Source organism: Dasypus novemcinctus, chromosome 1 (genome assembly GCF_030445035.2).
Source record: "Dasypus novemcinctus isolate mDasNov1 chromosome 1, mDasNov1.1.hap2, whole genome shotgun sequence".
NCBI classification, from domain to species: Eukaryota; Metazoa; Chordata; class Mammalia; order Cingulata; family Dasypodidae; genus Dasypus; species Dasypus novemcinctus.
In genome coordinates, this window is record NC_080673.1 from 43,321,845 (window position 1) to 43,337,614 (window position 15,770).

At 38.5% G+C, this 15,770-nt stretch overlaps 1 protein-coding gene across 10 annotated transcripts in view; it reads right to left on the bottom strand.

The window, feature by feature from the left end:
- The window catches only part of DCLK2 (doublecortin like kinase 2), a 187,030-nt gene that overhangs the window by 159,473 nt on the left and 11,787 nt on the right, over window positions 1–15,770 (bottom strand). For all 10 annotated transcript variants that reach the window (XR_188638.4, XR_011648536.1, XR_011648537.1 and 7 more), the window contains exon 2: window positions 4,719–5,053. Coding sequence is in view for 6 of the 10 variants with exons in the window: in XM_004469813.3 (XP_004469870.2) it covers window positions 4,719–5,053 (335 nt within the window). In the remaining 4 variants the exon portion in view is untranslated. The remainder of the gene's footprint in view (window positions 1–4,718; window positions 5,054–15,770) is intronic.

Consider the following 15,770-nt stretch of genomic DNA (forward strand, 5'->3'; position numbering starts at 1 on the left):
AGCACTCTTGACATTTGGGACCAGATAACTCTTAACACAGAATTGGAGAGGGCTGTCCTGTACATTGCGGGATATTTGTCAGCATCCCTGGCTTGTGCACACTGGACGCCAGTGGCACTTCTACCCCCAGTAGTGCCTCCAGACAGTGCCAAGTGTCACCTTGGAGCAAAACTGCCCCTGGATGAGAACCACTGGTCTACACCAAAGAAAACCCAACTTAACATGCATATAACCTGAAAACATTATGTTCTTTGAAATGGTTTGATCAAGAGACATCAAATACAGGAATTAGTTGTACTAATCAGTCTTACAAATGGAGTCAATGCTACTAGGAAGATGTGATTATCCATTTTGATTTTAGGAAGGACTCAAAGGACATTGTTTTAACTGCATAACTGGGACTGGCACAAGGCACAGCATCGTGACTTCAATCAGGAAAACTTTCAGGCCCATAAAAGATAACCAGGACTCCTTAAAACTCAGCATGAGTTTAGGATGGGGTCAGTGACTCTTTATAATAAATTGCCTAAAAGTTTTAAAATCTATTTCCTTGTGTCAAAGATAAGTTTAATTTAACATGAAAAGAATCGTGGTAGGAAGTAACCAGAAAAAATATATAATTTAAGGCAGACTTTAAAATTTTGTGCTGGGACAACCCATTTACAGCTCTTAGTTCGTTTCTCACTTTTTTCCTTTATCTAAAGAGCTGTCTTTTTCTGAAGACTTTTCAGAGAGCAGATATTTTATATACCATAGAAACAAAATCATTTTATTAAAAAAAAAAAATCAAAACAAACGCTGCCTGAAGATTTGCATTAATCTTAAACATAAAACAATGTTATTTCAAAACATATTTCATAAACATGTTATCTCAAAACAAGATTTAATGTTCACTTTATACTCAAAATATTTATCAACCAAAAGCAGACAAAGTTTTGAAGAATAGCAAGTCCACCCATGGTACAATATTAAAATAACACCAAGAAGACAATAGCTTATAAGGATAGCTGGCACTCTGAAAATGTGATAGCCAAAGTTGAAGCTATCAAAATGAAATCTGTAATTTTTCCAAATAAATATTTTATTTGAACGTTAAAAAGCATCTCTTTTCTTCGTACATGCAAAATAGTGTTTAAGTTAATTAGGCATAAACAGTGACACAGTGATACTTGTCACATTTTATAGCAACATGCTAAAATTTCAGGAATTCAGAAGTTTTAATTTCTAAAATTTGATTGAGATCAACATTGCTTTCTTTTAAACCATGTTTGAGTTTTTGTTTTTTTAACAGAAAGTGAGGAAGAGTTAGTGGAAATGAGAAAAAATATTCCATTTTGGGTAACAACTATAATCCTGTTTCCTTTTGAATTTGTTAAAAAAGAAATTCCTCTACTTAACACAAAAATTAAAAATACTACTCAAAGTTTGTTTCTTGCATTTTTTCATTAAACATTTCCCATGTCTTTAAATATTCTCCAAAATATACTTTTCAAAGACCACATATAAGCTGGATGGAAATAATTTAACCACTTTCTACTTTAGAAATTTTAAGCTGTTTCCAACCTTTTGCTCTTGTGCTAGGATGAAAATCCTCATGCCGTAATTATATTTGTCTCTCAGGTTGTTTAGGAAAAATTGCTAGAGGTTACTATATTGGTTCAATAATATAAACATTTGTACAGTTACACATATTAACATTGCTTCCCATACAGCTCAAGAAATACATATTTCAGAGAATGCCAATTCACTGCATTTTAATAATAGACATATTCTGTTTTTAAAAATTGTCAAATTTAAATATTAAAAAAATATGATTGCTTTAATTCAAATTTTTATTAGTGAGATTGAACTTTTTCTAATGTTGATTATTTGTATTTCTTTCTTTCCAATTTATCCATTTGGCCTTTCATACATTTTTCCATTGTATTCTTAGTCTTTGTCATATTAAATTGCTACAACTTATTATAAAACATATAACTCTTGTTTATGACATCAAGAAATTTTTAATTTTTATGTTGTCAAACCAATCAACATTTTCCTTTGTGATTTTCCCACAACTTTTATGTTTAGAAAATCCTTTTCTGCTTCATCATAACCACTGACATGCTTTCTTTTAGTTCCTTTGTTTCATTCTGACATCTGTATTTTCCAAACACCTGGAATTTATTTCTGGTATAGTATGAAAATGATGATTTACTATCTGGTAGCATGAAAGACCATTTATCATTATTTCCAAAATTTTCCTGCTTCTTTTCCAAATTAACTTTTAGAATCACTGTCAGGTATTCTCCCTCCTCCCAAAAGAAAGTCTCATTTAGATTCTTACCGAAATTGCATTAAGCTCTAAGTAAAAATCAGGAAAAATGTACAGAATAGTGTTGAATACTGGTGCTATTCAGGCAGCCTTATCTTAGACCTCATTTTCATAGAAATATTTCCATTATCTCATTTATGTATCGATACACAGGTTTCAGATAGGGATTTTGTTTTTTAGTGTTTTAGAGAAATCATCTTCTATTTTTTATTACTAAATCTCCAAGTGGATTTTGTATCTTTTCAAGGGCCACTGCAAAATATTTGGGGATTGTGTAGTTGTATGTATTTTGTGTATCTTATAAATCTCACGTATAAACAGATTTTTTAATAGTAAGCTGTTGGGGATTGAATCACGTCCCCCACAAAAGGCATGTTGCAGGCCCAACTCCTGGTCCTGTGGGTGTGAGCCCATTTGTCAACAGGACCTTTGTGTGCCCCAACTGAATGAGGGTGGACCTTAATCCATTACAGCTGACGTCTTCATAAGCACAGAGGGGGGCCACGGGAGCAGCCGCAAGCTGGAAGTGAACAGAACCCAGCGGAGAACGGGGAAGATGCCACCTTTTGCACTGCCACGGGACAGAGAAGCCGAGGATTGCCGGCAAGCACCACAGAACACCAAGGTCTCCAGGGAGAAACATCACCTTTTGGACACCTCAGTTTTGTAATTCTTCTGGTCTCAAAACCATGAGGTAATAAATTCCCATTGTTACAGCCAACCCACGGTGTGGTTTGTTTTATTTTAACAACTGGGAAACTAAGACATAAGGCATCTTAAATCTTGGCCTAAGTCCCACTCATCATAGGGTATTATTCTTTAATATGTTGACTTTTAGTTGTTTGTATTTCAGTTTACATTTTTTAGTTTACATTTTCTAGTTTGGAACTTGTTTAAAGTTAATTTTTTTGGTAACTATGAAAATTTTAATCATTACATCAATTAAATGTTCAACCTCATTTCACTTAGATGTGTTCAGAACGTTATTCATTTGGAGAGTTCCAAATTTGAGTTGTACATGGTACTCCAATTTTTAAAAATCTCATCTTCATTTCCTGTTTATGTGCCAAGTTTTTATAATTTGGTATACTTATGATTTTCATTTTGCCTTTGGTTAGGTATTTTAAATATTTGTCTATTTCCCATCTTCCCTATACTCATCAAAAATCAGCAATTTATTTTAAAAATTCACTTTTTTCTGTGGCTTAATTTATTTTCACTTACTTCCAAAGTGAAACTGAAGGTGTTTTGTATTGTTCTGTGCTATTAACTCAGTTGTAAAAAGTGTCTATTTTAACTCATACTGTAAACATATCTTGGGGCAGCTGCTATGGGATTTATACTTTCTAATCATTAATTAAATTAATTAGAAAAGTCACTGTAAACTTACTATAATCTACTAGAATTTTTATAACCTATTTATAAAATTTTGTTAGTGTTTCAGAAAACAACCTAATAACTAGATACAGTCTAGAAAATTAGAAACTACACGGATCATGTTTTTCCAGAAGACACCACTCCAGTATTTTAAATTGTTACATTCTCAGGACTACATGAGCCAAACACTTTAAAATAAAATTAAGTATTAGAGGGAAGAAACAAAATGGAATGAAGAAACAAATTTAATGTCAGGAACCATTTTTTAATACAATGTAAATATAAACAATTTAACTTCATTGATTAGGAAAAAAATACTTCAGAACCCACATGTTTCTATTTCAGAATGATAATCTAATTGTGATGAAACTCAGTATTTGTATAACTGCTATTCGTGCATTCTTGCAAATTGCCCCCTCCCCTCCTATTTTAGTCCCTTAGAGTCTCTGGTGTATTGGTACCATAATTGGACCTTCATTATCCTGTGCAAATGTGTCTTCATTTTTTAAGAAACGCTGATTAATCACCTCCATTGTTCACTAAGAAATTCGTATGGTCATTCCTATAAAATTACTTTCTTTTGAAATGCATTTTTCATATTATACGTAAGTTTGGGGCGAATGCTTTTCTCAAAATGGTAAATACCCGTAATTTTGACTACTGTGATTTACCAAAGCCCAGATGACTCTATTAGTCAATGGCTATTCTTATTCTTAAACATTTCACTTAACATGGGATGTCTCCTCAACTTAAACTTGGCTCAAAAGTTTACATTTTCCCTTCCAATGGCAAAAAGAAATAGGCAAAGGACTTCTCAATATTCACCCTGAGATATGTGAGAGAAAGGTAAGTAGCTTACATTTTTCAAGACAAAGGTTAATAATATAAACACATGTACACATAAAACCCTTGAGTGAGACTACCAGACTAATTCCTAACCACTACTGAATTTATGTTGTCAAATATGTAACCACCATGGTAAAGGAAGAGTTTCAATGGTAAAGGAAGGGGTCTAGGAGCATCTTACCTGCTTTCCATCCAGTGTGCAGAGCCTCTTGACTACTCCTGAGTCTAGTTTAATGGCTTCGGTGATGTCTGTTAAGACCTGTTCAAAGGAATGAGCGGTCTTTTTATTCAGAAGGATCCGCACAGCTTTTCTAGGCTTCACTCCACTTCGAATCACAGTCACTAACTTAGGTTTGATGAAATCTTTACTTTCCTTCACTTCACTTTTCACAGTGGAGGCCGCGGCCAAGGATCGGGTTGTCCCACCCTTGATGTTCACAGACCAGTTCGGATTAACATTTTTGGTGTAATCAACTTTACGAAATGGTTCATTGGATGCACACACGTAACTCTCACCTAAAAAACAAAAATCAGTTCTATTAGCATGACTAACTCCACCATAGGAGCAGTTTGCCTGAAAAACAAGATGCTAGTGACCCGTTAAGCAAACTCTTAAACTTAACAGATTCTGAAGGACTAATGACATCATTTTCTTTGGCCTTCTTGGCATTCTCTCCTTCCTTCTTTTTAAAAGCTTCTAGATTGGTTTTGAGAGAATGACATGGTTTCTAGGGTAAAAAGCACTGGGCCAAGAAACCAGAATGAGATCTGGTTTCTATTCAGACCAAATGTGTCATCTTGGATAATTCATTCCTCTGCACTTTGGTTCTCAGTATCATTATCTGTAAAGTTAACTGATGGAAACTCCTGAATTCTAAAGTACCTCCTTGTTAAAAAAAAAAACTATTGATAAATCTGATTTTTAAAAATCTCATCTGGAAAAAAAATTATATCACAAAATACATTCATATAATTTTCCTTCTTTCAATTATCCTTCTCCTTCCAATTACTAATATCAGTCTTAATCAAAGAATAATTACTACATCTTCACATAGTTGACTAAATTATACTCAGTTATAGGATCATTTATGCAATCAATTAAAGTATCACCAAAATGAAGGAAGAGTTTTGACAGCTCAAAGAAACATACCTCAGGCATTTATTTTTCTTAATTAAAGAAAGCAAATTTAAAATGGAAAAACAAAGTAGAAAATATTTTCTATATCTACTAAAATGGTTAAAGTTATTAAGTAGTAAAAATAATTAATCCATTACTTAATGAGGCATCTGCTTAATTTTTATTAAGCACAGCATAAAAGCTATATACTATTTGTCAAATGGTTCATCAATTAAATATGCCTTAATTTTTTTAAGTTCCAAAATTATATGTCAGCATACCATTTTTTCCTTCAGAAAATGCAGAAGTCAGCCAATTCCTTGAGCCTTAACCTTTTCACATATAAGAGTATTACACTTTAAGATTTTCTCTAAGTTATCTTCTAATTCAAAAACAATCCATTATTTTTCACATATTCAGAATAACAATTTCATTTTAATGCAATTATTACAAGGTAAATCTTAAGTGTTGGAAATGCTTAAAACAAAAACAACCAATAATGAAAGGGAATTCCTGAGGAAGATCCATTAATATAATATTATATTTAACTATGATCACAATGTTCTAGAAATCCTCTCTAATGAAGAAAAAGTTTTCCCAAAGGCACATGAATAATTCAGTTATAGATCAGATAGGTAAGAAGGGTCTAAAATGAGAAGCAGTGTCTTCTATTTAAAGGCACAATAAGGCCACTGCCCAAGGTAACCAGAGAACCAATCACAGTCTTCAATGCTGCTTCTACCTCCCTAATTTGAAATCTAGCACAATCACCACCATTTAGAGATTTTTCAGCTTTGTAGGCTTATCTAAATCATTTTCTACAATACGATCATTTGAGAAAATGGTATGTACATTTTAAAAATAGGATACCAATTTCATAAAATAGAAATCTATGTATTAATGAGCAAAAATAAGCAATTATGTTTTTCTTTAATTTTATTAAGAAAGTAACTCTCACATCAAACAGCTGTTTTAACCTGTGATAACACTTTAATTGTACATTCTGATATAAACTATAAGAAGGAAGAAAAATAAGGAATCTCAGCAAGAGAAAATGAATTTTTTTTGAGAGTATAGATAAATAAGTCAGCTGACATTTTTCCAGTTGTGGGCATTTGAAGCTGTATGTACCTTAGAAAAACCTGTACTTAAACTTACTCCATTCTTGTGGGTGTGAACCCATTGTAAGTGGGACCCTTTGATGAGATTAACTTCCGCAAAGGCGTGGCCCACTTCAATCAGAATGGGTTTTAATCCTATTACTGGAGTCAATTATAAGAGAATGAAACTCAGACAGATAGAGAGAAAGCTACAGTAAGCAAGAAGTGGAAACGGAACCTGGGAGAGACCGGGAGAGGCTGCCATGTGCACTGCCACGTGACAGAGGAGCCAAGGATCACCAGCATCAGACCCAGAATGCCTCCGTTTGGGCTTTCTCATACCCTTAGACCTGAGCTAATAAATCCCCATTGTTTAAACTATTGTGTGGTATTTGCTTGAGCAGCCAGGGAAATTAAAACACCAATATAAAGGGAAGGACAATGGTAGGAGTGACGAAATAAGACCAAATTTAATACATCGGATCTCCTTGATCTAGTCCCTGTACAGTTGACACAACAACCAGTAGAGCCACCTTTTAAATCTATCAGGATATCAGAATGCAAAGAAGTCTAGAGAGCCTCTTAAGTTTTGTGTGTGTGGTCACAAATAGATTTTAATGGTTTCCTTCTCTCCCTTCCTCCCTCTCGCCCTTCCTTCCTTTGTAATGTTGATTAAAAACATACAGACCAGTTCTACAATAAGTGTGTCAAGTTCTGAAGCAGGGTGGGCAAATCCTGCCAGACAGAGCCTCACACCCCTCCTCTGTACCTGAAGGCACAGATACCACGTTAGAGTGCTCTTCTATCAAATACAGATGCCCTGAGTACCTGTTATGCACCAGCTCATGTGTTGCTGCTGCCACAATATGAAAACCACCGTGGCATTCTTGTACCCAATATTTCAGCACAGAGACATAGGACAAGGTTTTGGGCTCAGACTGTGTTTCTATACACTGGGCACATAAATTCCCACTGTACAGACAGATGCATCAAACCTTGATAGTGACAGCCACAAAGATACCCAGGCCAGCTGCCCTTATAATGTCCCCACCCAGATCAAACAATCTCCTGATTGTAATGTGTCACTTAGGTAGCTCTGCCTACAGGGAGAGATGCTGGCAAAAGAATGTACGATTTTAGTTACCTGGAAAGTTACTTGCTGTTAATCAATCCATCAATAAATTATTATTCTATTCAATTCCTGACACATAGAAGATTGATGAGAAGCAATCACACTCCCCAACTGGGTTCATGCACTGCAGGGATTCTTGTTTAAGAGTTGTTACTCCCTGTCGACTTGTCATCCTCCCTCTCTTTTCATCCTGGTGATATCACTTTGTGTTCAAGCTACTCAGTTGGAAACCTAGGTGTCATCTTTCACTCCTCTGGTCTCCCCACCTACTACATTCTTGCATCAAGCTCTGTCTATTCTATCTTCTAAATATTTCTAAAAATGATCCTCCTTTCCACTCGGATCAAGAGTCTTCTGTTTTCTGCTCATTCCTCAGTATATAACAAGCTTTCAAATGGCAGCACATTCTATGCTGATATAGCTGAAAAAGTTTACACTAAAGTAATAAGTCTTGATGTACTGATAAAATACAACAGTATTAGAGAATTTTCTTTGAATTCTTGCCAATATTATTAAAACAGCACTTGCCAAAACTACAAGGAAAGAATACAGTCTCATTAAAAAATTAGAGTTAAACTAGGATACATATGGACTTTTGTGGGTGTATGTGAGTGTAATATATATATATGTGTGTGTTGTGTGTATGAGTATAAAAAAAAAATGCAGGGAGCAGAGGTGACTCAAGCGATTGGGTGCCTCCCTCCCACTTGGGAGGTCCCAGGTTTCAGTTCCAGGTGCCTCATAAAAAACGATGAGCAGACAATGAACAAACAGAGAGAGTAGACAGTGAGTGCAAACAATGGGGAAAGGGGGGATAAGTAAAATAAATTTTTAATAAAAGAATATATAAATAAAGCAGTCCCTGCCATCCAGAACTTCTCTTTCATTTACAGCAAGACCACTCTGTTCTCCTGTTGGATATAAACAGTCTCACAGAATATCTATATCAACCGAGGTCACTCTAAGACCATGATAACATGAGACAAAAAAAGTCACTGAGCAACCCACAAAATACTAAATTTTCTCTTACTGCATGACTGCTAATTCTTTACCAGTTATAGCTTCATCCTCAATCTAGTCTGCCCTTCCTATAGATAACATTTAATACATACCCAAATAGAATTGCCCTGTCTTCTGATAATAGCCAATATGGAAAGAGTCTCTACTTCCTTAAATCCTCCCCAAAATTACTTAACCAAAGCCCAAATCCTGTAATAGAGTGTAACACCTCTTACTGAGATGTTCTATGGCTCTGTATAATGTGCATTCTTCTTCACTGTGATTATTAATAAAACCACTTGTTCAACTACAGGTATGTTCCTGGCGGTTTTGGCTAACTGGCATATTCTTTCATCCCCACTTTCCCTCCTCTCTCTTTCTCCTCTTCTCTCTCTTTAACTCACACACACACATTTGAAAAATAACATTGAAGAATTCTTTGACTGTAAGTAATTGGTGGAAATCACTTTGCAAACTGTGATGATGTAACTACTCAGTATAAAGAAAGCTTGCTGGGAAATGGATGTGGCTCAACCAGTGGGGCTCCCGTCTACCATACAGGAGGTCCAGGGTTTGATGCCCAGGCCTCCTGGTGAGGGCAAGCTGGCCCACACAGCAGGCTGGCCCACACGGAGTGCTAGCCCACAAGGGAATGCCACCTCGCGCAGGAGTGCCAGTCGACACAGAAAGCTGGCGCAGCAAGATGACACAACAAGAGACACAACGGAGAGAAAATAAGACGACGTAGCAAAACAGAGTTGAGGTGGTGCAAGAGAGTAATCCCCTCTCTCCCACTCTGGAAGGTCCCAGGATCAGTTCCCAGAGTCACCTAATGAGAATATAAGCAGACACGGAAGAACACATAATGGACATAGAGCAGACAGCAGGGGAAATGAGGGGGAATAAATAAAAATAAATCTTAAAAAAAAAAAAAAGAGCTTGCTGGGAATGGATGTGGCTCAAGCAGTTGAGCTCCTGCCTCCCACATGGGAGGACCCAGGTTCAGATCCCAGTGCCTTTGGGGAAAAAAACAAAAAACAACAAGCAAAACAAATGTGAGAACCAACGTGAAAACCAACTCAGGGACGCTGATGTGACTTAGTGGTTGAGCACCACCTTACCACATATGAGGTCCCAGGTTCAATCCCCAGCCCCAGGTACCTCAACAACACACACACACACAAACAAAACAGAGAATTTGCTTTCTGTATAGAAAGAGGATAGATAGAATAAGGTGGTTACATAATTTAAAGAACTGTTGCCAAGCACACAAAGGAACAGAATGTTTCTTAATTTCCCTTAAAATTCCCTCCAGCAGCAAGGCAATGCCCTCTTAGAAATGACATTTATTCAAAAACAGTTTGCATTATTTCATATTTAGCAGATTGACTAAGTGTCTACAATTATGTAGTAATACCTGGTATCTGTTGAAGAGATAAACTAATAACAAATAAACTGCCTACTATTTAGGAGGTAAAAGGCTATTAAAAGCTAGAAGCTCCCCAATTTCTTGCTTTCTGAAAACCTTCATCCCCACAAATTGGTTGCAATCTGTGCCAATTTTCGCCCACTCTTTTCCCTTCTTAATGACACAGGTGCCTTCCTCCTATTCAAGGCTAAGTCCCTCTAGGGGTGTGTCTAGACAGCCTCTTTACAGGATTACACATGCAAGGGTCTCCCACTTCACACACACACAATCCACGACCCCCCCAAACTCCCCTCTCTTCACTCCACATTGCACTCCAGCCAGTGTGCCCTTGGCTCCCATTCACTGCCAAGTTAAAGAGCAGTCCTCACTTATTGCTTCCACGTTCGCACTACTATTTGCTCTTCAACCACTGCAGCATCACTTCTGCTCCCTGCACTCCACTGACTAAAAACTTTTGCTCTGCTCCACAAGCACCTTTCCTAACAGCCAGTTGCATGGCCCATCTTTCTATCTAATTTCAGTTGGTGCCTTCTCTGAGGAGCATTTGACATGAGTCATTATTCATTTTCTACAAATACTTTTTTCCTTAGCTTCCACGATCTAATTTCTTTACCTCTGACTTCTTTGGCTGCCCCTCCTTAGTCTGCTTCTCAGGACCCTCTTCCTCCACCCTTCCAGGCAGCCCACATCCTCTCCTCAGGTTCTCCCTGGGCAGGTGCAAAGCCTGTCCATGGCTTTAACCACCTGGACACCGAGGGCTCAAACACTGAGGACATCTCCAGTCCAGACCTCTCTTACACTCAGACAGCCTAAAGACTTCACATGCCACATGTCTGAAACGTCCTCCATGCTCCACTACTGTCACCGTGACCCCAAACCCTCTCTCTGAACCCCCAATTTAGCAAACAAAACCACCACCAATGCAGTCACTTAGGCAAAAACCAAGACTCCTGCTTCTCTTCTCCCTTTCCCCACACTCAAGAGAAGTGGCAACACTGTCTAAGCCCTCTGGAGTCCAACCCCTATGAACCTGCATTGTCTCATTTCTCACCTGGGTTAGAGGGGGTAGGCTACACCTTCCAGGCCTCGCTCCCCCTCATCCTCCACACAGCTATAACAGCAAGTTTTTAAAAAGATGACTTCAGCCTGCTTCACTGCCTTTAAAATAAAGGTGAAAGTCCTCAGCACACCACAGTCACAAGCCTCTTTCCAGTCTTGTCTCCCACCACTTCTCCTGAGGTCTCTAACTTAGTGTCATTATCAGGGTATTTGCAATTTCCTCCCAAGCGCATCACACCCTTTTTTTTTTTTAAGATTTATTTTTTTTACTTTATTTATCCCTGCCCTTCCCCAGATGGTTCTTTCATCTGTCTGCTCCTTGTTTGCTCAACTTCTCCAGGATTCACCGGGAACTGAACCCTGGACCTCCTGCATGGGAGGCAGGTGCCCAACGGCCTCAGTCACACCCACTCCCTGAAGGCTGCAGCATCTCCTGGCTTGTGGGATCTGCTTGTTGTAGGGAGGGCAGCATCTGCACCCCTTCTTTTCTTAGGAGGCACCAGGACCAAACCCGGGACCTCCCGTATGGTGGATGGGCACCCAACTGGCTGAGGCACATCTGCTTCCCTCAATATACCCTTTTATTCTCACTCCTTTTTATATGCCTGAAATCACCTTCCTTTCTTCTGCTATTGGCTTTTTACTGCTGACCTATGAAGATTAAGCATGCCTGGTAAGTATGAAAAACAACAGGAACTCCCACACACTGCTGGAAGGATTTAAGTTGATTCAATCACTTACGAAAAACTGGTTCACATTATCTAGTACTAAGCTGACAATTGATGAGTATAGGGTGTATATATATATATATATATATCCAGGAAAATACTCTGGAGAAACTTATGCACATGGACACCAGGATATATATATATATATATACATATGTACACATGCGTATTCACAGAAGTATTGCTCAACAACGAAAGATGAGAATCCACATGCCTATCAGCAAAACAGTTATACACACAGTCTATGTAACAGAATATTTACATAGACTATGGTATGTTCATATGAGAGTACTATACAGTAATGAAAACAAACTATATGCATATGTTACATATTAATGAGCGAGAGATGACAAAATAGAGGCAGGATGCAATTTATATAAAGTTCAAATGCAGATAAAATTAAACTATATTGTTAGAGATGCCTTCCTAAGTGGGAAAATAGAAAGAAAAGCGAAAGCCAGGCTAGCGTTCCTCTCAAAGAGGGAAGTGTAACAAGAGGGAGAGCTTAGCTGCTGTCCATATTCTATTTCTTTACACAGCTGGTGATCACAAATGTGTACATTTCTTAACTCACTGAGCTGCACATGCATGTTTTGCGAATTTTTCTATAGGTAAATTATAGGTATATTTTCCCCATGGACTTTATTTTTTAGAACAGTTTCAGATTTATAAAAATATTGGGCAGAAAGTACAGAGAGTGCCCATATACCCCACCCCCTTCTCCCCACACAGTTTCTCCTATTACTAACATCTTGCGTTAGGGCGGTACACTTGTTACAGCTGATGAAACAATACTGACGCATTATTATTAACTAAAGCACTCACTCTGTGTGTTGTACAAGTCTCTGAGTTTCAACAAATGCATAATGCCATGTATCCACTATCACAGTATCATACAAAATAGTTTTACTTACCTAAACGCGCCTTGTTCTCCAACTATTCATTCCTGATCACACTGATCTTTTTTATTGTCTCTCTTCATACTACTAGAATTACACAGTATGATTTTCAGACTAGCTTATTTCATTTAGCAATATGCATTTATGCATTCTCCATGACTTTTTGTAGCTTGCTAGCTCATTTCTCGATTGCTGAATAATACTCCATTGTATGGATATATCCCAGTTTGTTTTTTATCCATGCGTCTATTGGAGAACACCTTGGTTGCTTACAATTTTGGGCAATTATGAATAAAGCTGCTATAAACATCCATGTGGAAGTTTTTGGTTTTTTTGTTTGTTTGTTTGTTTCAAATTCTACTCAATTTATTCATTTTTTTAAAAGATATTACATATAAAAAATATGAGGTCCAAATTCACCCCCACCGCCCCCACCCCACCACTCCCCCCACTGTAACACTCTCCCCCATCATCATGTCACATCCATTGCATCTGGTGAGTACATCTCCGGGCATCGCTGCACCCCATGTCCCGTGTTCCACACCATAGCCCACACTCTCCCACGTTCCATCCAGTGGGCCATGGGAGGACATACAAGATCTGGCAATTGTCCCTGGAGCACCACCCAGGACAACTCCAAGTCCCGAGAATGCCTCCACATCTCATCTCTTCCTCCCCTTCCCCGCAACCAGCAGCCACCATGACCACTTTTTCCACATCAATGCCACGTTTTCTCGATTATTAACCACAATAGTTCATGAATAGGATATCATTAAGTCCACTCTGATCCTTACTGTATTCCTCCTTCCTGTGGACCTTGGCTTGGTTGTGTCCAGTCCACATCTATGTCAAGAGGGGGTTTAGATTCCACATGGATATTGGATGCAATCCTTCTGCTTTCAGTTGTAGGCACTCCAGGCTCCATGGTGTGGTGGTTGACACTCATGTCAGCTGAGTGGGGTAAGTCCAATAAATCAGAGTGTAGGAGCTGAAGTCTACTGAGGCTCAGGGCCTGGCTATCATATTGTCAGTTCAGAGATTCAAATCCCCTGGATATATCTTAAGCCCCAGCACCAACTACAATTCCAGTAAAGTAGCATGAAAGGCTTGTGAAAAGAGATCCCATCTAAGTCCAGCTCCATCACGCAGAAACACCAGCTCTGAAGAAGGGTCAACTGGCATGGCAGTGAACCCCATCTGCCATGACCATAGAACCTGTGGGTCTCTTTAGCCCTCAAAAGGACCAATATCTGGGGTTGTATCTACTTTATCTGTCTCTGAGACTCTGCTCAGGTGTGCATAAGGGCAATCCTTCTGACAACCTCCAGACTCTTTTTTAGAAATTCATAGCTATATGAACTCATTTGTCTTTTCCATTTCCCCCTTACTTTAGGTCAAACAGCATTTTTAACTCCTGTTATTATATGTAGACAGGGATATTCTGCTGGTCCGCGTTGAACCTTTAATTTAAGGTCATTTTCTAGTTACGTCATCAGCTGGTACTCGGTAGTGATCCCTTAGTGCCAGGGAGGCTCATCCCTGGGTGTCATGTCCCACGCTGGGGGAAGGCATTGCATTTACATGCTGAGTTTGGCTTCGAGATTGGTATGTGGAAGTTTTTGTGAGGACACAAGTTTTCAACTCATTTGTGGTAAATACTTAAAAAGTATGAAAGCGGAATCATCTGGTATGCCTAGTTTTAGCTTTGTAAGTAACTGCCAAACTGTCTTCCAAAGTGGCTCTGCCTTTTTGCATTATCAGTTGCTCCACTGTTGCTCCACATCCTTACTAGCAATTGGAGTGTTATATTTCATAATTTAAAAATAGAATACGGGAAGCGGATTTGGCTCAATGGATAGAGCATCCGCCTACCACATGGGAGGTCCAGGGTTCAAACCCAGGGCCTTCTGACCTGTGTGATGAGCTGGCCCACGTGCAGTGCTGATGGGCGCAAGGAGTGCTGTGCCACGCAGGAGTGTTCCCTGCATAGGGGAGCCCCACATGCAAGGAGTGTGTCCCATAAGGAAAGCCACCCAGTGTGAAAAAAGTGTAGACTGCCCAGGAGTGGTGCCACACACACGGAGAGCTGACGCAAGACAATGCAACAACAACAAAAAAAGAGACAGATTCTAGGTGCCACTGACAAGAATACATGCAGACACAGAAGAACACACAGCAAATGGACACAGAGAGCAGACAACTGGGCGGGGGGAAGGGGAGAAAAATTTAAAAAAATAGAATAAATGACATGTCATTCTTGGCTGCTCCTGCTGTACCCTAAACCAGCAATGTCCTGATCTTTCCTAATCATCTATTCTTAGTGGGGAATAAAATTTTTTTTTTAAAAAGGTGAGATTTTGATGCATAAATACAGATGCCTGGGCTTATGCCAGTTCAAATGAACCAGCATCATGGAAAGTGGGACCTGGACACATGGATAATGTTTTTTAGTCTCATCAGTGATTGTGAATACAGTTCCTGGTTGCAAACCACTGCCTGGACTGGAAGCTCACTGAAAACACTGACTGTACCTTCTTCAAATTGCCAGCATGTAGTATAGGATCTAGCATATAAAAAAAACTCAAAGCATGTTTGTCACAGTAATAAAGACAATGCATATTTCCAGAACACACTTATTCATATTGTGGTTTGGATTTGTATTGCCTCTAAGTAAAGCATTTGTGTAATGCAGTTGTTCCCACAGAATGACCCTCAAAGACTTAGAGTCAGGCTCCTCTGAGGGACCTCAGTCAATGACCAAGAGCATATT